Below are 25,907 nucleotides of genomic sequence, written 5' to 3' on the forward strand. Positions count from 1 at the left end.
CTTGGAGTATGGCCTAAACATTTAAAACATTTGATTTATTTTGTTGAATTTCGTAGCAGAGTCGAATCACAAATGAGTCTCAGCAGTCAAGAAAGTCTTGTGATTTTAAAATGCTGCTGATTAGATTTGACAACAAAAACCATGTGACAACCGCGTCATTGATAGCAACAAGGAAGTGTGAGGGAAATACAGTATGTCCGACTCTCGTCTCCAGTTGCAGAATGTGTGCAAGAAGTGTGTGGACATGAGATTCATGGTGGTTAAACTGTGTTTAGTCACTCTTCTCTGTTTTCAGGAGACTGTGCATTCCCGGGATGTCAATGGAACGCAAGAATGGCCGGTTCCTTACAGGTATTTTGTGCAAAATGTAACTTCTTAACGTAAGCTAGCAAACTGTTGAACAGATACTGAAGTGAGACGGATCACATCACATGACACTATACTAGCTCACATGATGTGACAGAGAAAGTAGACCGCGACATCAAGTACTTTTTTGTCATGGATACTCTTAATCTTAAATGCATCCTTTCTTCCTCCCTTCTCTGTCAGGACTGAAAACAAATTCCACCAAACTAAGTTGTGTGGCAAAAAGGGAACTTAAGTTGTATCTTGTTATGCAAAATGTCGCTATCTTGGGAATACTCTCAGATATATTAATATACTCTCAGAATTATGAATGAATGAATGGTCTTTATTGTCATTAATATAGTACAGGTACCATACAACGGAATTTGGGAGGGGGGGCTCCCCTGGTGCTAGGAAAAAAAACTAAAAACAAGAAGGGAAAAGAGCTGGTTTACATAAATAAAGGCTATATACACTATCCACTATACTATACTATACAAATAAAACACTGTGCTGTACTCTATGCTATGCTATAAATATCCTAACATTTCCTATCTCTGAACCTTATGTACCCGAGGTTTGTCATATTGCACATAGTATTATTGCACATTCATTTAAAGTGTCCCTGCCCACTGGTGAACATGTTATTTGAAATACAGTAGACCAACATACAGAAGTGTAGCAGGTATCAAATCTGTGTTGCTGGAAGGCCTTGTTTGTGCATAGGTGAAGTTATGGGTGATGGTACTCATTTAGAATTTCCTGTCTTTTGCTGCTTTTGACAAGCCATAACCTCTCGTTTAAAAAGGTTTTGGTCGTTCATTGGTGAAAGCATTGCAGTGAAAATCCTGCTCTGACCAATCATTTGACCAATCAGTGATAAAGGCTGTAAGGATAAAGTAAGGATAAAGGCTGTAAGGAAGGATTCTTTTTGTGAACTAGTTGAACAGGGCCCTCTGTTAGGATATATATATTTCTAAGGTTTTACTGTTCATTCTTCTAGCACCAGCTGCTCAGCTATGATGTTAGGTATCTTATCAGTTCTCCTGTTTTAATAGGCACGTTATCAGTATGGTACCCTACACATATGACCAATTATAAGGAATGAGGGAGTTACTGTCTGTCTGGGACTGTCTGTCTGTCTGTCTGGCCTTGAAGCCAGGTGAAGCAGGATACTCCTTTCTCAGCTCTCACGTGAAACACAAGACAACACTCAATTCATAGTTTTAGACCATTATAATTAAGGCCATCAGGTATTACATCATGGTGGCCAAAAGGGGAAGGACTCTGTGCTTTCTAAACTATATAATATAATGTAAATGTAAAGAAGACCACCTTCCTCCTGAGATTCCCTCAGGGTTGGGTCCAACTGCTGCAGCACTGTACTCTATGTGTTAGTTTCAATAAATATACCACTTGTGCAAAAGAGAACATCTCTCCTCTTTCTTGGAGCAGTCAACAAAAAGGACCGGATCAGATTTTATTCTAACACCTCTCACTTGTCTTGTCCACATCTATGATATCTTCTGTCTTCTGTTGCTAAATGAGACCTGAACATTAAATTCCTCTGTCATGAATTCATGACTGCAGCATCAATGTGTGTGACGTTGACAGGCGGTTTGATATTCGCCCTCCTGTGGACACCTACTGCCAAGCCTTGTACCCCTTCTGCCCCACCGGTGACAGGGATGGCCGCATACCCTCCATGAGGGAGTATGATGTCATCTCAGTGTTTAGACTGCAAGCCCCAGTGTGGGAGTTCAAATATGGAAACATGTTGGGGAAATATGTAAGTAGGCTGTTATTGTTAGGTGGAAGCTACACAGCAGCTGCACCACTTGTCTTTATTTTAAGTAACTTTCATTTCTCTCTCTCTCACACACACACACACACACACACACACACACACACACACACACACAAACACATTCTCTCTCTCTCTCTCTCTCTCTCTCTCTCTCTCACACACACACACACACACAGACAGACACACACACACACACGCTTTACTTCACTTAACGGAATTCCCTTGTTTTCCAGCATATCATGCATGATGCCATTGGGTTCAGCAGTGCTAGGATGAGGAGAAACTATACCATGGAGTGGTATGAGCTCTTCCAGCTGGGAAACTGCACTTTCCCTCACCTAAAACCTGAGATGAACGCCCCCTTCTGGTGCAACCAGGGAGCTGCATGCTTCTTTGATGGGATTGATGACATACACTGGTCACAGAATGGTACCCTGGAGAAACTGGGAGAAATCTCAGGTAAGCAGCTGAGGTCAAGAACATGACATCTGATGGCCTGTGAAACTTTTTGATTGATTTCAGGGGGAACACAAATCTAGTTGTTGGTTGTCAAATCAGGATCATCAGGATGTGACATGTTGGTATCCAGTCCACCAATCACTTATCAATGGGGTCAGAGAGCAAGGTCACAGCAACCACCTCACCGCTACAGCTCTGGATGCTCATGCACACATACACAGGCATACACAGGCTGTGGCTCAGGAGGTAGAGCCGGCGTCTAATGATAACAAGGTTGGCAGATCGGCAGTTCGAGCCCCGGCTGGCCACATGTCGAAATGTCCTTGGGCAAGACACTGAACCCCAAATTGCTCCCAGTGAGCGGGCCGGCGCCTTGCATGGTAGCTTGCCGCCATTGGTGTGTGAATGTGTGTGTGAATGGGTGAATGAGAGGCCGTTGTAAAGCGCTTTGGATTAAGGCGCTATATAAGTGCAGTCCATTTACAGTCCATTTACATTAATGCTTTAGTTGTCAGAAAACAGACTTGATGGGTTCCCTGTACAGGTCCCCCTGAAAAACAGTTTAATTTGCTTAACTGACACTGTCATCATAACCAACCTGATGCCCTCAGACGTTATCACCCGTTCTCCTCTCTGTACAAACAAATTAAGGAACAAATGATGTGCATTTAATTGTTTTGCTAAATAAATTCCCTGTTAGATTCTCAATATTGCTAGATTGATTTGACTGTGATTTGTGAACCCAGGCCGCCAGTTCAACGAAATGGCCAGGTGGGTCGAGGACGACAACAGGACAGGGATTTACTACGAGACGTGGACGGTGGGCTCCGACCCCAGCCCGGACGCCACGGTTTGGTTCGAATCCTACGACTGCTCCCAGTTTGTGCACCGCACCTACACCAGACTGGCCGAACTAGGAGCCGATCTGTCCAGCCCGTCCCAGACCAACTACACCCGGATCCACCTGTACAGCGGAGAGCCATCCTACCTGGGAGATGACCGCACCATCTTTGAACAGCCCTCCATGAAGAGTCTAGCTGCAGATATCCGCAAGTTCTATCACTCTTTCCAACCGCACCAGTCATATACTGACTTTGCCATCAGTCTGTTGGAGGCCTATAAGAAAGTGGTGGTAGAACAGAGCTTCTACCTGTACTATAACTTTGAGTATTGGCACCTGCCCATGAAGCACCCCTATGTACAAATTACATATGAGGAAGTGCCTTTGCCTTAATCCGCTTGTTAAGTCTGACGTCAAAAGTGACGTTTAACTATTTCCGGGTCTAAACCAGAAATTCTCCGCACCAGAGTACCTCTGAACTACAGCAGTAGAATGACAGTTTAATCGTTTTTTAGACTCGGATCTATTCATTCAACAAGGGACACAGCACTTTCCCGTTTTTTCCATATTGTCAGGGTATTTGAGCCTCGGAAAAGCGCTATATAAATATAATTTATTATTATTATTATTTCTCAATTTCGAAGACAGCGCCTCAGCCAACGTTGGGACCCGGAAACACGTCACGACTTAACAAGCGGATTGGGATGTAGATTTGTTTTCTTTATCCTTGTATTCCTGTTTCCCTTTCTCACACACAATGATTTTCACATGTTGAGCCCATCAATGATGAGGACAAAGTGCACTAATGTAATTACTCTCTGATCAAGATGCTTATCAGGACTGTGAATAGCAACACTGTTTCCTGCCTCAGCTACACATCATTTTGTATTGGTCCGAATTAAGAAATCAAAAGTATTCCTTTGTAAATATGGTACCGTATGCATTGGTATGGAGGTATGAGGATTTTATTAATGACAATTTTAAGCTAATAAATAAAATGTAACCACTTCCATGTCTGATGTACCTGCTTTTGTGTTCTCACTACAGTAATTCATTGGTAGTGATGGATACATTTGAATAACAGACTAGATTAAATGAGAAGACAAGTGATGTTACATTCACAACATTTTATTCCAAGATCACGTCCAAAACAATTGCCTTTTCATTTTGAGTGTCCATTAAGCCAAATACAGAACGCATTTGCCATACAGAAGCATAACTAAAATGACAGCATTGTCAACATCAGTCTCTGATACTTTTAATTGACCTACTGAAAGAAAATCAAAGTGATACAAATTAGAGGTTCATGACTAAAAGTTGACATCTGTTCTGGTGGGCATGTCGATAGTCTAAAGGTGTTTTCCTTATCTCATCATTCCTTCATCTGCACTGAAATAGAGAATGATAACTTTTATTTGTATAGCACTTTTCCTGCAAACGTTGCAGCTCAAAGAATGCTTACTTGGGTTTCCATAGCCCTTCCCCCCTAGCCATTCCTAGGCCCAGTATTTTAAAACTTAATCTGGATCAGAATGATCTGGATTCTTTTTTTGCTATTCAGACCAGCTGGCTGGTTTCCCCTATACTACTTAAAATATGCCAGATCAATCTAATCCTGGATATCAAAAAATAAATCGGAATTATTCTGATCCAGACAAAAATAATAATAATACTGGACCCTGTAGATCTGAAAGGACTGGATAGGTGTTAACTATAGCGATTGCTCCCCCTTTGCCTTCTGATTGGCATGGTGTTTTTATGACACTTCATCACAACAATCCAGTATGTTCTAATTTACAGGCCAGCTCTGTTCCATCACGCCAGTGCAGATGAGAGTAAGGGGACGAGGCCACTTTAGACTATTGAGATGCATCCTGAGAGAAATCAGAAGTAAAAGGAGGCGTTTCCAAAGATCTGCTGTCTCAGCAAACAGTTTACGTATCCATTATACAATACATCATTACAATTAACCTGGAGATATGTAGCTAGACCCCCTAAAGATGCTAATTGTGTACAATCAAGTCAGAGATGATTGTCTACTGTCAATGATCAAAGAAGCCAATGCTAATAATGTTTATTACACCATTGGCTCTTAACCTGTATTACAAAATATGCCAGTTACTTTCATGAATAATGTATTTTACTTTGATTTACGTAGTATTAATGTATGGTTACAGTTGGTTCTGCTGAGATCCTTGACTTGCTACCGGAACCTTCTGATGAAGTAGAAGAATTTACACAAAGACCCCTTGCTGCACACAAACTGCAGATGACTGCACACATATCATTGAATAAACCACAAATTAATACAAAAGCAGTTTTCATATCAATAAATGACATGGCTAATCAACTCTAGATCCACCTAGCAAAGGATAACTCTAGCTCTGTTACATAAAAGACACGAGGCATCAGTAAAGAAAAATTAAAACCCTGACAGAGGGCGTGATGTAGAAATAAGTCAATTTCTATTTGTATCATCAAACACACAGCGTTTTATATACAGATGCATGGGACTTCCTTCTTAAAGGAAAACTTTATATAAGCGTTCCATTCTTCTGATTCACCGGTTCACCTTAAACTAATTGGATTAATTAATCAATAATAATAATAATGTTCTTGTACTGTGTGTAATATTTCCATCTCGTTTCCATATGATACAAACACTTATGCACTACAGAGCAAATGTGAATGGAAAGACATCCATAACAAAGTCAGGGTTTAAAGTAAACGATAAATAGCAAAACACAAATGAAACCTATGGTTAATCCACACTCGCTTCATCACATTTGAGAGACTGAACAAGAATGTGCTCCATTCCCAACGTGTAACTGAATCACTAGGTAGACTTTAACTCAATCACAGACAGAAAAACAGACAAAGAGCAGTCAGACTCTGTTCGAACACCAATCAGCCTTACCACAGAATATTTGCCATTGTAGGTTATGATGAAAATTAATACTTTTTCCCACAGCCATTTCTGACATTCAATAGCTAATTTCAGTACTGATTTTCTATATGTTAACAGCAAATACAGTACTTTCAGACATAATGTTTAAATTGTAAGACTGTTACAATAAAGTGTCATGTAAAAAAAAAAAAAAAAAAAAAAAGAAGAGCAGTCAGACCACAACGGTCTGAATCTGACCAATTTTCGCCAAGTTCTGTCACTCAAACTCTTCTAATAAAAGCTATTGTTTGTACAATATCATATTTACATATATCATACAGTTTATTTCAGTTCAGTTATTGTATCTTTTATAAATTCTCTTATCAACCACTTTTGTTTGATTTAATGTTTTTTCTTCCTGATGGGACCATATCAGAATCCCAGTGCAATGCAAATCTTTAGGGTTAGAATCAGGTTCGTGTCCAGGAGGGCCTCAACAAAAGAGCAGTATAGGTATAGCTGTATTAGTATAAGGCAGATACTACCCATTCTGAAAACAATTGCTCCCATCTGAATAGGAGTCTAAATGAAAGTCTAGGGTCCACACTCTTCTGTTTTATTTGGAGAATATCATAAATCACGTAGCTCTAACATCAGAACTATACCTTCCCTGACCATTCATCTATATGCTGGTATATTATCACAACATCTTATGGTAGGCATGGTCTCTGCCCTGTCCCAAACAGGCCAATATGCTGTGACTGCACTCTACTAGAAGAGGGCTGGACCATAGGATGAACCTAATCCAGCACAACTCAGCTTGTACAATTCCATTACCTTATAGTTCCAATTCCATCCCAAGACCTTCTACACTGGATTCCAGAAAACTCTCAGACCATATAGGGAGTCCCACTCTGGGAAATCTGTTGGGATTAACTACCAGAGGGAGGTTTACCAGTACAGACACATTAAGCCATATAGATACCAGTAGCTGTTAAAATATATATTGGAATTTAACAGTACAAAATCATTTGATTGTTTTGAGTCTAGAAGATTATTTTGAGACTGGTTTTACTGTATTGTAGTTTTCCTTATCAAATCAAATAATTGGATGAGCCATCACTATTTCATATTATACAACATTTCAGTATGTAACACATATACACGTACAATTGTGGCAACTCCAATTCCTTAAACACCCAAGTTTCTGTTGCAAAAAGTGCAGGGGTCAGGACTGTCCAAATACCAGCCTGGTTATGTAACGTTGTAGTGTCATCACAACATGCTGTCATTTACCTACTTATCCCCTCAAATCAACAAATGTTAAAAAGGGATAAAAAAAACTAACACCAGTTCAACATACTCAACAACATTTTTCAGAGGACAGTATATCAGACTCCATTTACAAAGGTATACAACAATGGTTTTGATCTCCATCTGTAATGATTGTCCAATATGCCTATTATAGTCAGACTGACTCTCTCCTGTGGGAAGGTGCACTGCAGTGTTACGTTGCGGGGTTGTGGTCGTTTTTTTCTGGTTGATGAAGGGGGGTTATAATTTACTTTAAATTGGTGGTGGAACTGCCAGCCCTCAAAATAGGGCTGTCATTTTCTAACAGCATCCGCTAGCTATCTAACTGTCTGTACAAAGTATGTGATGTTAATCCCGACTGCCTGCCCAGTTTAGCCCCAACCTCTCTGGAGAGGGGTGCACCACCGTAGAGCTACAGACATACAGAGTTAAGCAAACTAGTGGCCTTCATGTTAACACCAACAATTTCCACAAAAACCCCTCTAAATTTACATTCTAGAATGCCATAGGGACATTCGGTGCAAAATAGGCAACCATTAACATTCAAAACATCAAACGAAGTTTGCTGAACTCTGTGTACATCCACAACCTGCTTTACCAGGTGGGCATCATGTCAGGGAACCAGACACGGCCCAGGTGCTTGGACACCTCCCAGTGGATCTCGTCCAGGGAGTATTTGTGATCAGGGATCAGCACCTCCTCCATAATTGACAGCTGGGACAACCTCCGGCCACACATTTTCACAAACTCCACAAAGGCGCTGCAGGACACCTCGCACTCCCCAAGCCCAATGGCTGAGAGCTGGGTGCAGCGCTTGGCGATACGGATTAGCTCCTCATCCAGCGGCCGAAGCCCGTTGGCGCAAACTACCAGCTCGACTAGGCGAGGGCAGTGGAGGCCCACCCGGCCCAGGACGTCCTTGCTCACAGAGCGGCCGAAATAGAGATGCGTGACTGGGATCTCATCACGGAAGAAAGGCCCGAACTCGTCCTCATAGAGGAAGAAGTACATGACCAGGTTGAACTTGGGAGAGTGGCGCACCATGGCGTCCCAGCTGCTCTTCTTGATGGTGTGGAAGTGCTGGCCGGGGTTATCGCTCACCACGTCGATGCGCAGGTGCTCCAGGTGAACGTGTTTCTCAGAGGAGAGAGCCAATAGGAGCTCGTCACTCAGCAGGTGGTAGTTCAACGCCAGCTCTCTCAGCCCGTGGCACTGGTCCGCCACACACAGGATCCCTGCAACAGCAGCACTGTTTAGTTAGTTCCTCTTTCACTAAAATGTTGATTTTTCTAACTTATATTAAACTCTAGTCAAATTTAGACTGTATTATTAGGCATCACACAACACAATGACAAAATTAAACTGGAATTTCTCAGAGCCATTTCAACCACGAAAGATGAGAATAATAGCTCTTTCATGTCTTATTTCCATAAATAGTACACTTAGTACACAACAGCAACACAGCTGGACGAATTCAACTGATGCACTTTCTAGGCAGAATTAAGTTTGCTTGAGTAGATTATAATAATTTCCCATTCAATTGAGAATTTGACATGAGGTGTATCTATGCAAACAAAAACAAAAATGGTTTCTGAACATTGACAGAATGTGAAACACTAAGTAAAACAATTAAAAACAATATGGAAACCAACTACGAAAGACCACTACACATGCCTTGCCTGGACCAATTAGCATGTGTATTCCCTCCCTTTAAAATGACATTTAATAGAAATAAATGCATCATAAGAGTGATTTTAGTGACCACTGACTAACACCATACCTGCAGGGGAGACATGGGGACAGCTGCTCATCTTCAGCAGCCTCAGTGTGTCACTGTTGTTGGCCACCAGGACCTTCAGGGACGGGTCGTCCACAGGCGTGTCGTCAATCTTCAACGAGGACAGTGACTTGGAGTTGACAAACACCACCGTCAGGGCTGAGATGAAATGAGACTACAGGAGGAACAAAGTAGAAAGCCTTTTGATTAAAAAGTGGATAAATATCATACCAATAACTAGTCACCCTGGTTTAACCTGAAGCAGTCCTCTATGACAAAACAATTCTAAAAGTGTATTGGTTTAACATGTTACATCCTTTCTTTGTCTCATGTGTAATTACAGCAGCATCAGTTTAAGCCTTGACATTTAGAACTTAAATGAGTAAAAGATTCAAGACAAACACATTATGATCTGAATAAAACATATTTAAGTCATTGTGGTAGAATGCACGGTGCCAGCATGGTTGATACTATGGCTCTGTGTACCTTAGGTAGCTCCATGAAGCTGGGTCTGGCTGTGGAGATGAGCCCCAGGGTCTTTAGTGAGCAATTCACCAGCTGTGAGAGAATGTCACAAGCGGCCTCTGCAGACTCAGTACTGCTGTCCACCTAGAGAACACGCACACCAGACACAGTTCAGTGCCTGACAACAGTTACATAAAACAGTGAAATTAATCAATTGTGAAAGAGACCATCTCCAATCAGTGACTGAGGGCAATTCTGACACCTGTCAAAGTCTACCAACTACTGTGACAAGCTCTTTTTCCCTCACCTTGAAGCTGACATACTGTAGGTGATTAGAGTGCCTCTTGATGATCTGCTTGATAAGGTCTGGGTGGGTGGCCTTCAGGTAAGAGCTGGCCGGCTGGTTGAGTTCAAACTCAAAGCATCTCCACAGCTCCGGCATGTGGAAGGCATTGTTCCAACCATGGCACACCTGCGAGGCGAATGCACGGTCCAGGAGTGGCAGGTACTTGAAGATGTGGAGCAGGATCTCCTGGGGTAGCCGTGTCCAGTCAACATCAAAATCGTAGACCTCTTCTTCCTCCTCTTCTTCTTCAGGCTCCTCGCTAGGCTGCTGCCGCACCTTCTTGCATGCCTCTGTAGGACCATAGCTGGACGAGCTGCTACTGTCCCCCTCATCTCCGTTCACCCTCTTCATTCTGTTGGGGATGTATACAAAACGAGTGAGTATTTTCAAAAGCTAAACAGAACTTCTGATATTACATGGCGAAGGCTGCATGGCATGCGAGAACAAATGCTGGTATGAATAAAATGGAAAACTTATCAGTAGTGAATTGGGCTTGCACACAAACACAAACCCCACTACTTAAAACGTGATTTAAAAACAACAGACTACAAGGTGGGAAGGCTACTTTGTTAGCTAGCATCTTCATGCTTGATGCACAACAGAGTCCATGGCCTCCCTGTTCCGCAACAACACGGTCGATGACTGAGAGGCGCATGCGCAAGGAGTGCATACAAAGTCATTCATAACCAAAGCAAGGAAAGCAAAGCTCCGTTGTGCATCATGCGTCTGGTGCTACAATATCGAGTCTAGACTGGCTAGCTACTCAGTTATCTATAGTTGATTATAAGCTCCTGTCAGCTAGCTACGTAGACAAGTCAGCCAACGCAGTCAACACGTCTACTGGCACAACATTACGTGAGCTTAGAATGATAAGGTTCTATCTCCGTTTAGGGCAGTTCAGAGATATTGAGCGTCAAAGTTTTTACATTCCATTATGTTTTGTGAGATGGAACCTTTGTATTTTATTGATTACTAACAAAAAAAATGTCAACATTTTTTAAAATAACACCACACAGGCATTAATAAACACCTAATGGATCAGATTATGTAAAAAAAACTCAATTTTGACCAAAAATGGAGATAGAACCTTATAATTCTAACGTCACGATTAGCTGTTACCTAACGTTGGTTACTTCTAGATGACTTCTAGCAGGCGTTGGTGTTAGGTTAGGGTCTCCTCTATAATGACATTGTATGTATTTAAATAGACGACATTGCAGCGCGCAGTATACAGTATTAACATAACATACCCGGCCCATCCCCTCATACGTTACCTTGTTTACAGTTAGCTGCTAGCACAGTTAGCTAGCACGTTTAGCTTAGCTGGCCAACTGGTCGCAGTGAAAGATCCGCCCACTGACACTTCAACCCGGGCCCGCACTTGAAAAACTCATTCGTACAAGCCAAACAACACGCACCAGGCAATAAATCAATTTGGTGGAAAATAAATAGATCAATATAAAAGCACTGTTTCTTTGAATATGTGTCCGTGTCTTGTGCTTTATATCTCAGCTGACCCGATTGATTCCTTCGCGCGAAGTTTCCTGAAATGGCGACGTGTTGTAGTGACGGTGGCGCGGTGCACTCTGGGTAATACGTGTGATGTGAAATGGCTGAAGTGTTTAACGGCGCTGGTCGTTTTTGGTTATGTATCTACCAATTTTAAGCAAATATTATTTTTCGTAATCAGAACTGTTGCATAAGTTTGAAGCACACACACATGTCAAACAAAGTCATTAATGGTGTCCTTAATGTACAGCAACGAGGATAACCCGAGGCGAGCGATCTCACAACTACTAGTTACAGTCAGTCAGTCAGTGAGGGTCTGGAGCTGGCGAGGGGATTGACTCCTGCGGTACAAAGTCGTTCTTAACATTATCCGATTCCCGATTGCAATGCCTCATTGTGAACCTGAATTCCTCGAGTTCCATATTGAATTGAAATTGGAAAAGGTTTCCAGGGTGAATTTATTTATACTGACGTCAGTGGTCAGCGGCGGCCCCTCTCTCCCACCCAATTATTTGTGCTAGTTTCCTGCAATTGTACAGCAATTTGTACAGCAATTTGGTCATAATGAACCAAAATAATAATAATTAGAACATTTGATAAAACTATACAAATTCAGACAATATATCATATTTATGAAATCTTAACAAACAAATACATTAGCCTACTACAGTCTAAAAGAAAATTGGGCCCCATCAACAGGACTCAGCCCCTTGGTCAGCAGCAGAAAGACCCTTGGTCATCATCTTATATATACAGTGCATTGCTCATAGATGGCTATATCATGTTACAGTACATACCAGGGTTTTTCCTGGGTCAGAATGAGGCCTTGGTGGCTGATCTTGTGCGCACGCACAAGTTGTAATTATTAAGCTGCCAAGTCTCACGCTTTGGCCGTGAGACACACACACACACACACACACACACACACACACACACACACACACACACATATCAACCAGTTCACACTCTCACACGCCACACCTCAAATTTCTCACGCCGAGAAATAACAATTGTTTTGCAGGACCTTTATTTTTGAAATTCCTTGAAAGAAAGCTACCGGACACGAGTTTCGTGGCATCTTTCTGCACGCGCGTTAACTTGAGTCTGCAATCGAAGCGGTAGGCAAGCGCTGATTGTACAATCTGTGTTCACGCGAGCTGCATGTAAAAACGTAGCAAGTATGTGCATACAACATCGTATCTGGTAGCCTACTGGTGCTTTCAAACCAATGATGATAATGACTTGAACATCATTCCAATATCCTCATGCTAACATTCATTTTGAATGCAAGGCTGGGAAATGGCTCCATCATGGTATGCTAGTGTGACTGAATATTATAACACAAGTTACACAACCATTGATTGTCTTAATGTACTACAGACTATATTTCATAGGTGACAATAAAACCCCAGAATCCTCTCTGTTTGGTTCTTTTAGCTCCATTTGTGACCGTCTGTAGAGATCTGCAGAGGAAGCTGAAGGAATTCTTCACTCAGCGTGAGATGCATGCCCTGAGCAGAGTTTACCTGTGGTGTATGTCCCCACCTGTCCTACCCACTGTACATACCTTATGTTTTGTTGTATTGTTCTTCCCATGATGGATGTATGTTTATCTTGTAGATAGTAATAGTTATTTGTCTGTATTATCTTGTAGATAGTACTAGTTTTTTTTTGTCTGTCTTACATGTAACGATGAATTGAGAATCAAGGACCCCAATTGAAATAAGCCAGTGGCTTTCTTGGGTTTTTATCCTATTAGTTGACCTTGTATGTAATATGTACTTTCATGTACCTACTTCTGCAAATCTTCTAATAAAGTTTTCAATCAATCAATTCAATAAGGCTAGAGACAGCATTAGCCAGATCTTGGTCGCCATTCAGGGTGACATGGTGGCACAGTCAGGGGAAATGGAGACCTCAGTGGAGCTCCGACAATGGCACAGTGCTGTAGGATCTCTGCTGGAGAATGTAGAGAGGGTGTGTAGTGAGGGTAGTCTCACTGGGTCAGATACTGTTGTCTGGAAGCTTGACGATGGAGCTTCCAGTGACGATGGTTCATTAGTAGTTACAGAGTTGCTCAGGGCCGCCTCCTCTCTGTCCATAAAGTCCATGTTTGAGGATGTGTCTTTGACTCTTCCTGGAACAACATGTGAGCTTCCCACTGAGCTTCCAGAAAGCAGTTTCCCCATCGTCAGAAGCACGACCTTCGATTGCAGCTCTGACGAGACTGTGCCGGAGGATTCCGTCAGTGACTCCAAACAGCGGATGGCCGACGTGGTGAAAGTCCTGAAGGACCACATGGACCCGGCAGTTCTTCAAGAGGTCACCTCTCCTGGAGCCCACCTCACCAGACAGGAGGAGCTGCTGTCCCAGGGGGGGGATCCACACCCTGACCAACGCCCTTGTGGACAGACTCCAGGGGCTAATGTCACTCCACAGCAGTCTGCCAGTGGACGTTGGGAACAGTGTGTCGGACAGTGTTCTGTCCAAACGGACACAGACAGAGAAGCATGCGATGGTGTGCTCTGAGATGGTCTACGCCTTTGCGGAGGAGTCGGTGAATCGTTTGCTTCTTCCCCTGATCGTCCCTCCCTCATCATGGAAGCATGGAGGAGGAAGCTTCCAACAGCAACGCCCCGACCAGAGTCTCCAGCCCCACGAGCCTGCTGTCCACCAGCTCTTCGGAGATCTACAACGAGACAGTGGATCTGTTCTCCAGGGCCCTGGTCCACCAGGTGATGGACACCCTATCAATGGGATCCGACACCACACCAGCCTCCACAGCCTCAGTCATACAGCCTCAGAGTGATGCTAGTGGGAAGAAGAAGAAAGGGAAATTCGGGAACTTCCTTTCAAAGTTGAAGAGCAAGGTAAAACAGAAATATACAGTGAATTTATAAGAGAGCCACATTCCACATAATTTCACATTAAGGAAATGTAATGTAAAGTCTTACCCGTTTATCATAAAACAGCAGACAAGCTATGCATTGTTGTTGTAGGAGTAATGGGGTTTTAAGAGATATGTTCTGTCATTGATTCTTCTTCTGTAACAACTGATACAGTGCAAGAAGAGCAACCAGGTAGGTGTCCAGCCTCCAGCCCCAGGACAGGAGGACATCAAGGTTGCCCATGACGATGGACACAGCAGAGGTAAGTCAACAAATAGAACACATAGACCAAGGGCATACTAACCAAACTAATAAAGTATTCTATTCTGTAGCTATAGGCCTCGTGAAGCTCATATGAACTCATTCTCCTGTCTCTAGCGGCCAGCCCAGTGACAGCTGTGACGACTCCTCGTGAGTCTAAAATGTAGATTTAGATTAGTAATCAAAAAATGTATTAGACCCCTATACTTTATTTTATATATCTTTTGTTTCTTTTTATTATTACTACTCAATCTTTCCAGTTTGTAAAGCGTCTTTGAGTGTCTAGAAAAGCGTCCATATAAGTCCAATGTAGTATTATTATTATTAGAAATGTAATCATAACAAGAATCATAACAATTATCATATACAAGAATCATAACAAGAATCATATACAAGAATCATAACAAGAATAATACAGGAATCATAATAAATATACATTAGCTAGAAATGGTAGGCCTACTGAAGAAAGATGGTCATACATTCTCCCTCCCTCCCTGATACTAAACAACAAAGTAATTACTGTTAAAGTGATTATTACTATACATTTATTAACTTTAACTGTATGAGGCAGTTTGGAGTTGTGTTAGCCACATAAAGAAAATACATATCTAAAACTTAATTATGAAGATTACTATGGGATTATGTTAGAGAGAGAAGGAATGAGGATTGTGTTACAAGCAATATCCCCCTACCTGGTCCTACCCTTAAATGTCCACTAGAAGGCAGGCATGTATCAGCATAAAGCAGGGGTCTCCAACCTTTTTTCATCTGAGAGCTACTTTGAAAAAATGTAAGTGGCCGAGAGCCCATCATATCTTGTTACTTACATTCATTCACATTCATTATTTTGTCTTTTTGTGTCTTTCAATTTTTTTTGCATGTGTGTAATATAAGTGCATTGACTCATTCCTACACTTAGTGAGATGACTGTCACTGCATGGAGTCGACAACAGTTGTGTATGCTGGAGTGTATCCACTTAGGTTCACTCTTATATATTTAAGGACAAAAAGCACAGAAGGACATCAGTGACAGAGTGGGAACTAAAACATGTTTTGTAGTGAAAATTAACTAAAAAGTGACATTTGAAATCTTGACATTTATGAAATCTTGTAGGTTAGTAAAGTGCTCTTACCTCAGGACTGAGTCGGGAAGTCTCCCGGGAGATGATACTACTGAGAAAATCTTCCCAAAACAAAATATAAGTTTAATCTGCCGTTTTAGACGAAAATCTACTGTACCCGATAGGAAGACTATTTCACACTAGTATGGAAGTGGAGGCTTTCAGGTTAATATTAAGCCTATAAGGTTAATGTCAATATGTCAATTAATATTAAGTTAATATTAAGCCTATACATGTATAGTAGGATATTCAAATTGGAATTTCATACAATTTTACAATGTGAAATAACACCACAAGTCTTTTGGAATGCACCTTGCGAAACAGAGAACCTGGTTTATTACCATTCAACTCCATCCACCACAGATATTACAGAGCAGATTCACAAGTATTAAGCTTTTATAACAGCAGCTCTTTTTGACACACCCCCATTCCCAGACCTCCACATCCCCCAGCCTCCTACTAATGGAAAAGCATTACAGATTCACAATTCTTTTAATATTTGGTGAAGACTGGCCCCAACACTTTCAGTTACCACTCCTTAAAATACAATAGTAGCCTAGTGTACTCACCTTTTGAGTTGTTTTTAAAAATGACAGAAAAAGGGTTTGTACCACATTATTTCCGATATTGAGAAGTTGAAAAAGGGTTTCACATCAACCTTCATACACTGCAGACAATGGGCGCCTCATCATTTTTAGAGAACAGAAGTGATCTGACATTTTGAAGGGGGGACAGGACTGTGTTTGTCACTGTATACAAATGTACAGTGGATTTTATTGACATACATTCCATAGGTTAAACAGCTGCAAGATAGGAGGCACACCCAGTATTGCACTTCATTAAAAGTTCTGGCTCAAAACATAATCCAGAATATCAAACGAAACTGAAGTGTAGAGTAGCAACTTCGGAATACAGCTATTTTGGATACTATCATTATATACAAGATTAGATAAATCGTACACTATTTCCTCCCAAACATAACATTCTTAACAGTCTTTTTCACTGACTGAGAATTATTATTCTCTTTTTTCGTCATGATGCACTCGACAGTGGAGAATACTGTACAGGATTACGAAAAAAGTCAGTTTACATACAACAATATTTTGAATTCTTAGTTAGGAAGCTGGAAATACGGCCTGTCTCATTTTTTATATATATATCCAAGTTCATCCACAGTTGCTTTTAGCAAATTTATTTCATATTCAATTTTAATCTTCAATACACTTTGTTACACTTCAGTGATCAGGAGGTGTGCAACGTCTATGGAAGCCGAGGGGTTACAACGGCCGCATGCAAACACGTCACAAGTTTTTTTTTTTTTTTGTAATATTTTTCTTTTTTCATTGGGTTTCCTCTAAATCCAAAGAGCTTTGACTCTTTTGTATGTTTGTAGTAGAGACTGGAGAGGTTGGTAGAAGAGCAGAGCTCAGGACTCGTGGCTATGGTAGAAGCCCGGGCCAATATCCAGGGCATTCTGACAACACCAGAGACACCTGAGGCTGAGCTTGGGCAGCAGCCTGCAGTCACAGTAGATGAACAAGTGTTCAGGTTTGGTTCTCTGGGTGTTTAGAAGGTATGGGCGTTTCTGCACACTCCACAGCCTAGGGCAAACTCCTCCCCAGTGGTTGGGTGCACCACGTGCAAGGGACACTCACTCCCCTCCAACTGCTTGCCTTTGGGACCTAAAGGAGGTGGGAAAACAATGAGGAGTTTGGTTTGAAATAGGGAACGTTATCATCTATTTTATGTATTGTCAATATTTTTTTCCATTTCATAATTATTTCCAATAATTTCAGAATCTTTTGGTTATCACCCTCTCCTTTTAATCTGACTCTGGCAATAACATGAAATGAATAAAGGACCAGGGAGGAAAACTAGGTTCCACACTGCCAGCCAGGAGAGGTGATGTGACGGTTGTTTACCTGCGGGACAGTGAGGCAGCTCCTCCTTGGGGACGCTGGTCATCCTCTGAAAGTCATCATGGCAGGCGTTACAGAAGTGCGTGGTGCCGAAACAGAAGAACACAGCCACTGAGCAGCAGTACCGGCATTTATATTCCAGGAAGTCCGTCCCATGCTTCGAGCACATCTGGAGGCAGAACAAAGACATGTCACATCAGGGATGGGGAATCCCCTCACGATATAGTAAACCAGGTCAACAAACTGTCCGTTTATTAAGACATGTAAGTGATGCTTAATATTGGTAGAGAATCCCCTCAGGCTTTCCCTTAACCCACCTGTGCCCTGGACACATCTGAGCATGCTCCACAGATCAGCTCACTGGGGTCGTAGTCATCTCCCTGACCTGCCTCCGCATCGCATCGTGCCTCTCCGCCAAAGTACGCCTGCAAATGAGGAACGTGTCAATCTCCGAACTCTAATGTCCAGTCCAAAATCAACCCTTTATCCCCAAATAGCCAGCACTCAAGTTGAGGGGGGATGAGGGAGGATGGCATCCCCCCTGAAATAGAAACGGTCAAAATCATCCCCCTTCTAAAACTGCCATCCCCCCTTTCCATCCCTTATGTCATTTTATCAATGAACGTGGTATTACTGCTATTTCAACATTAAGTTTCGCATATTGAGTAAAATACTGTGGGCGAGCGGGCACGCACACATGCAATGACATTTTCACCAAGTCACTGACACTGTGGGGATGTTAAAATTGTCCCCATATGATAAAATCCACCATCCCCCCTGATTTTCTTTTACAACTTGAGTACTGCAAATAGCTTACAAATCATGATATCTTGAATTGGCCAAGAGCTCTTCTATTGTAACCACAGGACAAAAGCAATAAATCATTGAAAAAAGTCCACTTACCTTCTTGCACTTGAAGCAGACATAATATGCGTATCTGTTCATGGCGTAGCCTGCAGGGTCGTTGTGGAAGCGAGCGCCGGGGGTGGTGATGGCTTCGCTCTTGTGCAGACCTTCATACTCCAGTCTCATCAGAGCCTTCCTCCTCACGTCCTCAAACAGCTCTTTAATAGGGTCCAGCAGGTCCTTGATCACTGAGTGGTTGATTTTGTTCTGGAAGGAATACAGAGCAATCACTATGAGTCGCTCACAGCCCACAGCAGCTGGTTACACAGCTGGAAGAGATCAGACAGAAACTTGCCAGACAACTTAATCCTCCCCAAGGTGTGGTGTAGGACAGACAAGGTGTGGTGTAGGACAGACAAGGTGTGGTGTAGGACAGACAAGGTGTGGTGTAGGACAGACAAGGTGTGGTGTAGGCCTATTTGTTTTTCCTCTGTTCCTGAAGTAAGCTCATAAGTACATGAATTACCTTGCAAATGGGGCAAGACATGAATCCGAATGTGATCCTGGGCCCGAGCCAGCGGTTCTCCAGAACACGGCGGGTACACTGGAGGTGGAACACGTGACTGCAGTCCAGCTGGAGAGACAAAAACGAACAAAGAGCAAATGAGAATGCCTTGCCTTACTAGGATACTCCCCACTCCAGTCCAAATGTCTTTCAACTTCATAATATACATTTCATCCTGAATCCGTCAAGCCGATATTGAACAAAACAGCCCAAGCTAGACCTTAGCGGGAATAATTCGATACGTGATTAAGTCTGTGTGATCTCAGTCAACCTGCTCAGCAGAACACGTGAACAAACCTGGACAGCGGGGGCAGCAGAGAGCGCCTCGGTGAAGCAGATCATACACATGTCGTCTGCGTCCTGTTTCAGGCAGCCTGTGCTCTTGTCACAGCCGTGCAGACACGGCAGGCAGCTCTCCTCGTTCTTCACGCCGCCACAGGGGTGCCCGCACGGGTGGGTCTTACTGCACGCCAGCTTGGCGTACTCCTGCAGGGGGACACCACAGAGGGAGAGAGTCACAAAAGTGCTCAATCGCCTCATTTATCACTCATGCTTAAATGTATTTTTTTTAAGTCAACGCGGCCCCGAGTATGAGAGGTGGAGAACGTCCGTTTACCTGGCAGTCTGGGTCGGAGCAGACGCTACCCACGGCAGACAGCTCTGTTCCATTCCTGGTACCACAGAACCTGCAGAAGTCTGAGCTGCTGGAGGCTGGTTTACCTGCAGATAGAGCAGGCCATATCACAACTGGGCTACAGATGTCAACTTTTACTTTTCATATTTGGCAGCCTGGGCCATGTTTATAAGTCTGTTGTTAGAGGCCTTCAAATGGCTGGTCTACCCAAGAGAAGGGCCAAACAGTTAGCAAAATATTGCTCAGTATCCGCTGTTATTGGTAGCCGCTCAATATGGAGAAGGCGGTGCTTCCTGTACCCATAAGCTGGATACTGTCTTATTGATACTGTATCTGTCAACCCACTGGTATCATCTGGTGTGAATAACATCCTGTGTGTGGCAGAGCTGTTTGTTGGCTCAGCATTACTGTAACAGATTGTTTCCATGATATCAAAATGCACTGTTAGTATTTATGTCCTTTAGAATTGTACATGTATGTGGACATAAATAAAGCATTTAAAATGTGTGTGTGTGTGTGTGTGTGTGTGCGTGTTAGATATACATGATTGACAGGGCTAAGACCACATATCCAAGGGGAAGGCTATACCAATCTAGACACTTGTCTTGGGAGGTCTAAAAGGGTCGACAATCAAATGCAAGTAGCATATTAGCCTCATTCCTTCCACACTGATGGCATCCTCCCCAACAGAGGTAGATGGACTGCGCTGATATAGCGCCTTATTCCAAAGCGGCCTCTCTTTCACCCCATTCACACACCAACGGCGGCGAGCTACCATGCAAGGTGTCGGCCCCGCTCATTGGGAGCAATTTGGGGTTCTCGCTTCGGAGGTAGTGTGAGTATGCAGGTGGCAGTACCTGTGTGTTCCCTGAACTCCACCATGGCCTTCATGGTCTTTGAGTCTGCCAGAGCCATGAGCCAGAAGAGCTTGGTCCTCCCACAGCCCTCGTGGAGGTCCACTTTGATAGCCTCCTCTTCCTCTTTAAACACCTGGGAGAAGAGCAGGGAAACAGTAGACAACACACATTGTTGTAATCGTGTTTGAGAGCCTTTGAGAGCCGTATTTGTGTACATCTCTACAGTATTCGGTGGAGGTCTTTATCAATGCTTTCGTTACCATCCGTGTGAACGACTGCTAGTCATTGAGTGCTTCACCCGAACATGGATTTCAGGCTACATGTCTTAACCTGACTGAGGGCAGACTGCCCTCTACAGGAGCAAGCCGGTAACTGACCTGTCTCTGGTGAGAGCGCGTGCGTCTGTGCAGGTGGAGGAAGCGGTCGCAGTCCGTACACAGGTTACCACACATGTTACACAGGATAATGGCGGCCGTCTCCCCGTCGTCATGGTTATCACACATGGGCTGAGGACAGGAGCACAACAAGACCGTGAGGTTACCATGGACACCCTGAGACATCGACGAACTTACAACCACACAACACTGAGGCAGGGGGATTGCTACTACTGGGCACAACCGGCAAAAACGTTGAACGATGTTTAATGATAGATTATTGATAGTAAAAGGTGTTAGACGAGACCCGAGTGGGCAGATTACCATCTGTTTCTGCTGTCCGTCTTTGCCCATCCAGCGGCCGGACGAGAGCCGGTCCACATGATCCTGGTCCAGGACACACAGGGAGGCCAGGGCCAGCCACAACTGAGGAGAGAGGGGACAGAGAGGTTAGTCACTCACGCACGCGGACACACACACACACACACACACACTCTCACACACACGCGCGCACGCACGCACGCACGCACGCACGCACGCACGCAGGGCGTGGTGGTGTAGTGTAGATGGTCTTACCCTGGTGGTAGCGATGCAGCGTACTGGCGAGCGGTGCTCCTCTTCCATCTTGGTGAGGGCGATGATGGTCTCAGCGATGGCGTTCTTCGTCACTCGAGACCATGCGTCCGAGAGGTGGCCCTGAGGACAACAAATGCAGAGACTCCTAAAATGACATCCTTGGCCTATTTCCGATTTTGTGCTTATCTACTCAGGTTACTCTCAATGAGATGTGCCTTATTCAGTACTATAAAACAAGTCAATGATAAAGGTTGATAATTTCTTGTTCATGACCTCTTATCATTATTCTACGGTAAGTCCTTGTCTTAAGAGAAGTAAGTGGAATACTCACAGCAGCCATGTCTTTGACCAGCTTAATGATGATCTCAGCGATCTGTGGAGGAGTGGATCCTTTCATCCACCAGTGGCTCTCCCCTCTGCGGATGTAACTGGACATGAGGGGGGGGGGGGGGGGGGGAGAGAGGCAGTGTTTACACAACACGCACACAAACACACAACCTTGTGCAAAATGTGCTCTTGCTCTTCATAAGAGCACACCAGACGGTCGACTGACCTGGAGTTGAAGATCATGGGCAGGGTGACGGTGGTGACGCCCTTGCCCGCGGCCGTGCCGGCTGTGCCAGCGATGGTGGTGCCTTTAGCCTTGAGCTGCACGGTGAGGGACTTGGCGATACAGCCCAAGAACATGTCCAGGATGCCCAGCTTGTTCCAGTCGCCCTTCTCCGTGGAGTGGATGATGTCGGAGATGTCGGCCGGCGGCAGAGCCTTCACCCCGATGATGCTGGCGAGACGCACCGGGGTCACCTCAGGCAGAACGCGCCTCAGGAGGGAGGTCACCTGGTGAGAGGTTATAGAAGGGGGGGGGGGGGGGGGAAAGGTCAGAGGTCGGGCTGTCCAGCTGTTATCAAACCGCTGAATTCATACGAATGAGGAAGAGATGATAACAGTCAGGGTTGGCTCCACCACGATCTAAACATTTCAGAGCAAATTAAACTGACATCGACATAAGTAATGATAGAGTATCTCGTAACTACCTTTGATCACCAATGACATTGTCATTAAGAGCGAAAGTGAAAGCGTTATTATGTTCCTCGGTTCATTCTGCATTTTCCGTTTTCATTTCTGTTTTCAGAGCATTTTGACATGCGATAAATGGCGGTTTTGATAATGCGGCGCCAATTTGGTTAAAAAGAATCCTGACACGAGAACCCTGACATGTCTATATGTCTAACAATCCAAGAGTACACTCTGACCTGTCTCTGTACGCGTGGCGAGGCCGTGTGCAGCAGGGAGAACAGGTCCTGCATCAGCGTCAGCTGCTGGGCCAGGTACTGGCGGCCCACGTTGGACCCGCTCAGAGCCAGAACCATGGACAGCAGCTCGAAGCAGTAGGCGTCCGAGGAGGCGTCGTCGTCGCTGGGCTGGGAGTTGGCGTTCTCCTTACTGGATATGGCGTGTTCCCACTCCTCCCTCACACGCGTAGCCTCCATACGGATGGCCTGGACGATGTGCGCACACACCTGGAGGGAGAGACAGGAAGGGGAGGGAGGGAGAGAAAGACAGGGTGAGAGGGGAATCATGTGTTAACTATAGAGTATGAGAGGAGAGGATTTTCCAACCAGATTTGAACTCCAACCATCATAGTCTGTTCTATTGACCTCCATGTGTATAAGGTAATGACTGAGTAAGTCACCTGTTTCTGCAGGTTGGTTAGCTTGCTCCTGCTGAAGATGATTCCCACCATGTGCTCTTTCAGGTCTGCGTCTGACGGAGCCTGATAACCAAGTAAACAGTGACACGATAAAAATGTTAGTCCCATTTTCAACTGGTGTGACGAACATGAGTGTTGGATGGTGGTGTGGGTGTAGAGGAGTCCTGACCTTGTCCTCTCCCTCAGGGGATGAGAGCAGGTTCTTCTCCTCCTGTTCTGGTGTAGGTTCCGCATCCCCGCAGATCAGCTTGCCAAACACCTGCGCGCGCACACACACACACACACACACATACACACACACACACACGCACATGCACACACGCACCCAGAGAGAAGGTGATCCCAAAGGTAATGTTTCGCTGAAGCCACAGGGTCCAACAATATTTCTGACTAACATGGTCTTTGTTAAGTTATTTGTAATACTCCAATAACACCACTCACATCGCTCATCCTGGGACACAGGAAGTCTTTGACCTACAATCTGAGTGGTTGACATGGTAACAGACCTGTGAGGTGATGACCTACAATCTGAGTGGTTGACATGTTAACAGACCTGTGAGGTGATGAGACGGAACACCCGGAGCGTCTCCGCCTCACAGTTCTTCTGCTGGGCCACGCTGGCGGAGATCTGGCCTGCGATCTTGACGCTCTCGCCCTCCTTCCAGCCCAGCACCTTCACCTGGCGGACCCTCAGCGTGTTCTCAGGACCCTTCATCTCTACTTTGATCACGTGATGGTCACCCCCAGGAAGCTCGCTGGTGACCCAGCCCATGTGACGCGAGTCAAGGTCAACCTGGAGGAGAGAGGGATTGGTAAGTGAAGGATTGAGGTTGGGGAGAATCATGGAATTGATCGGTTAATTTGCAATTCAACTTGCCACACATCTGTGTGTTTGTCATGTTATTATTTTGTTTTTGTTTTTTTGTTTTTTTCACATATTGTTTGTACTTGTTTGTACTACGTTTGTCTGTCACTGTCACTGCTAAATCTCCCATATTGTGTAGAGTATGTGGCGTTGTTATACTGAAAGCTAAATGAGAAATAAAGTCCTTGAATTAAATAAATGGGCTAGTGAAGCTGGAGGGAATCTTTCCCATGCTATGTGCAATAGGGCTGCAACAACGAATCGATTAAATCGATAATAATCGATAACGAAATTCGTTGGCGACGAATGCCATTATCGATTCGTCGTTTTTTTTTTTTTTTTTTCTTTTTTTTTCTTTCGGGTTTTGTTTCCATAACAAACCTACTTCCTGTTGACGCACGCCACGCTGTCTTGCGGCCGGTGTAGGCATCGCGAATCATAGCGAATCATAGCGCTACCTATGGCCGGAAAGGGCAGAACCTATGACCGGAACCGGAAAAGTGGGAAAATCCGGTACCTACACCGGCGCGGCGGCTACATTTAAATCATGCTACTCAAAAGCCTTGAGAGTGAAGCTGTCTGCTGTCTGCTGTAAGGACATGCTAGTGAGTTAGCTAGCAGGGTTAGCTCGCTGCTGCCGCTAGCTGACTGTCACTACGCTGCTCGTCCAGCTGTAGTCTGCGTAGCTGTGCTGAGAACCAGAGCATAGCAGAAACTATGTTTCTATAGAGGAGGGTTACACTAACTATGTTTCTATAGAGGAGGGTTACACTAACTATGTTTCTATAGAGGAGGGTTACACTAACTATGTTTCTATAGAGGAGGGTTACAGCTAACTTCCTATTGTTTTATTATATAAGTCCTGCTGGGCTCAGCCCTTCCATGGTCTCCTGCTCTCCATGCAAATGCGTTAGTGTGAGTTCTGGCGAATCGTCAGCTAAATTACTGTAATGTAATGCGATAGCCAGTGAGTGTTTGCTCGCATTCATGAATTCAATATTGCATGACAAGTGTATTTAGCTAGCTGGCTAACGTCAGTGGTAGAGCAGAGGTGATAAGCTAAAGGCTAGCTAGTGGTAGCCTACCAAGCTACCCGTGAGTTAGAGTGAGGCACTGACTGTAGCCTAGCCTATTGTATGGAGTGAGAGGACACATTGCATTGTTTTGGAGCATATCTGTTATATAAAAACATTAGTGTCTTGTCTGTAGCCTATATTGCACTTTGGGTTACTGACCTTTACATTAAGCAAAGTTATTACCTAAAACAATGCATGTATTGAGCTAGAGTTCAACTACTTTATTGAAACAATCTACCGCCATAGCCTGTTGTTATACCTATTTGATGTAGCAAAGCCTTTTTTATTTATATTATTTATTATTTTTTTATTAATACTTATTCATTTTGCACATGTATATGTATAGGCCTGGCTGATTTAGAAAACATAAAATAACATTTGCAAAATAAATCTAAAAAAAAAAAAAAAAAATCTTTTTTAAATTCTTTCCCCCCCGCTTTTTTGTACCCGATTAATCGATTAAT

General features: G+C 43.8%; 3 protein-coding genes across 3 annotated transcripts in view; 1 reads left to right on the forward strand and 2 right to left on the reverse strand.

Moving 5' to 3' along the window:
• Positions 1-231: 231 nt before the first annotated feature.
• On the forward strand, positions 232-4,417 carry cln5 (CLN5 lysosomal BMP synthase). Its single transcript, XM_080535482.1, has 4 exons — positions 232-351; positions 1,960-2,134; positions 2,386-2,611; positions 3,358-4,417. The coding sequence occupies exons 1-4, from the start codon at positions 245-247 to the stop codon at positions 3,843-3,845; spliced, it is 996 nt and encodes a 331-aa protein (XP_080391608.1). The 5' UTR covers positions 232-244; the 3' UTR covers positions 3,846-4,417.
• A 2,133-nt stretch (positions 4,418-6,550) lies between these two features.
• Positions 6,551-11,595, reverse strand: LOC308163043 (F-box/LRR-repeat protein 3-like). Its single transcript, XM_080537221.1, has 5 exons — positions 11,516-11,595; positions 10,203-10,593; positions 9,917-10,039; positions 9,434-9,605; positions 6,551-8,888 (listed from the first exon to the last, which is right to left on the reverse strand). Exons 2-5 carry the CDS (start codon positions 10,590-10,592, stop codon positions 8,248-8,250), a joined length of 1,326 nt encoding a protein of 441 aa, XP_080393347.1. The 5' UTR covers position 10,593; positions 11,516-11,595; the 3' UTR covers positions 6,551-8,247.
• Positions 11,596-17,250: 5,655 nt separating this feature from the next.
• The window catches only part of mycbp2 (MYC binding protein 2), a gene marked incomplete at its 5' end in the record, with an annotated part of 75,733 nt that continues 67,076 nt past the window's right edge, over positions 17,251-25,907 (reverse strand). The window contains 17 exons of the mRNA XM_080537234.1: positions 17,251-17,702; positions 17,943-18,108; positions 18,257-18,364; positions 18,843-19,052; positions 19,312-19,419; positions 19,648-19,836; positions 19,967-20,070; positions 20,842-20,974; positions 21,219-21,347; positions 21,540-21,641; positions 21,792-21,911; positions 22,123-22,219; positions 22,345-22,628; positions 23,045-23,311; positions 23,485-23,565; positions 23,672-23,761; positions 24,056-24,295. Coding sequence (XP_080393360.1) covers positions 17,587-17,702; positions 17,943-18,108; positions 18,257-18,364; positions 18,843-19,052; positions 19,312-19,419; positions 19,648-19,836; positions 19,967-20,070; positions 20,842-20,974; positions 21,219-21,347; positions 21,540-21,641; positions 21,792-21,911; positions 22,123-22,219; positions 22,345-22,628; positions 23,045-23,311; positions 23,485-23,565; positions 23,672-23,761; positions 24,056-24,295 — 2,544 coding nt within the window. The 3' untranslated portion in view covers positions 17,251-17,586. The remainder of the gene's footprint in view (positions 17,703-17,942; positions 18,109-18,256; positions 18,365-18,842; positions 19,053-19,311; positions 19,420-19,647; positions 19,837-19,966; positions 20,071-20,841; positions 20,975-21,218; positions 21,348-21,539; positions 21,642-21,791; positions 21,912-22,122; positions 22,220-22,344; positions 22,629-23,044; positions 23,312-23,484; positions 23,566-23,671; positions 23,762-24,055; positions 24,296-25,907) is intronic.

Source organism: Nansenia antarctica (genome assembly GCF_963989245.1).
Source record: "Nansenia antarctica genome assembly, chromosome: 7".
Taxonomy (NCBI): Eukaryota; Metazoa; Chordata; class Actinopteri; order Argentiniformes; family Microstomatidae; genus Nansenia; species Nansenia antarctica.

What these genes read in the sequence shown, in the direction of transcription:
- cln5 (XM_080535482.1), top strand. Translation starts at nt 245, where the DNA reads ATGAGATTCATGGTGGTTAAACTGTGTTTAGTCACTCTTCTCTGTTTT. An exon ending in GAATGGCCGGTTCCTTACAG is followed by an intron (nt 352 to 1,959) that starts GTATTTTGTGCA and finishes TGACGTTGACAG; the next exon opens with GCGGTTTGATATTCGCCCTC. An exon ending in GAAACTGGGAGAAATCTCAG is followed by an intron (nt 2,612 to 3,357) that starts GTAAGCAGCTGA and finishes TTGTGAACCCAG; the next exon opens with GCCGCCAGTTCAACGAAATG.
- LOC308163043 (XM_080537221.1), bottom strand. Translation starts at nt 10,592, where the DNA reads ATGAAGAGGGTGAACGGAGATGAGGGGGACAGTAGCAGCTCGTCCAGC. An exon ending in GCTTCATGGAGCTACCTAAG is followed by an intron (nt 9,606 to 9,916) that starts GTACACAGAGCC and finishes TTCCTCCTGTAG; the next exon opens with TCTCATTTCATCTCAGCCCT. An exon ending in TCCCCATGTCTCCCCTGCAG is followed by an intron (nt 8,889 to 9,433) that starts GTATGGTGTTAG and finishes CTGCTGTTGCAG; the next exon opens with GGATCCTGTGTGTGGCGGAC.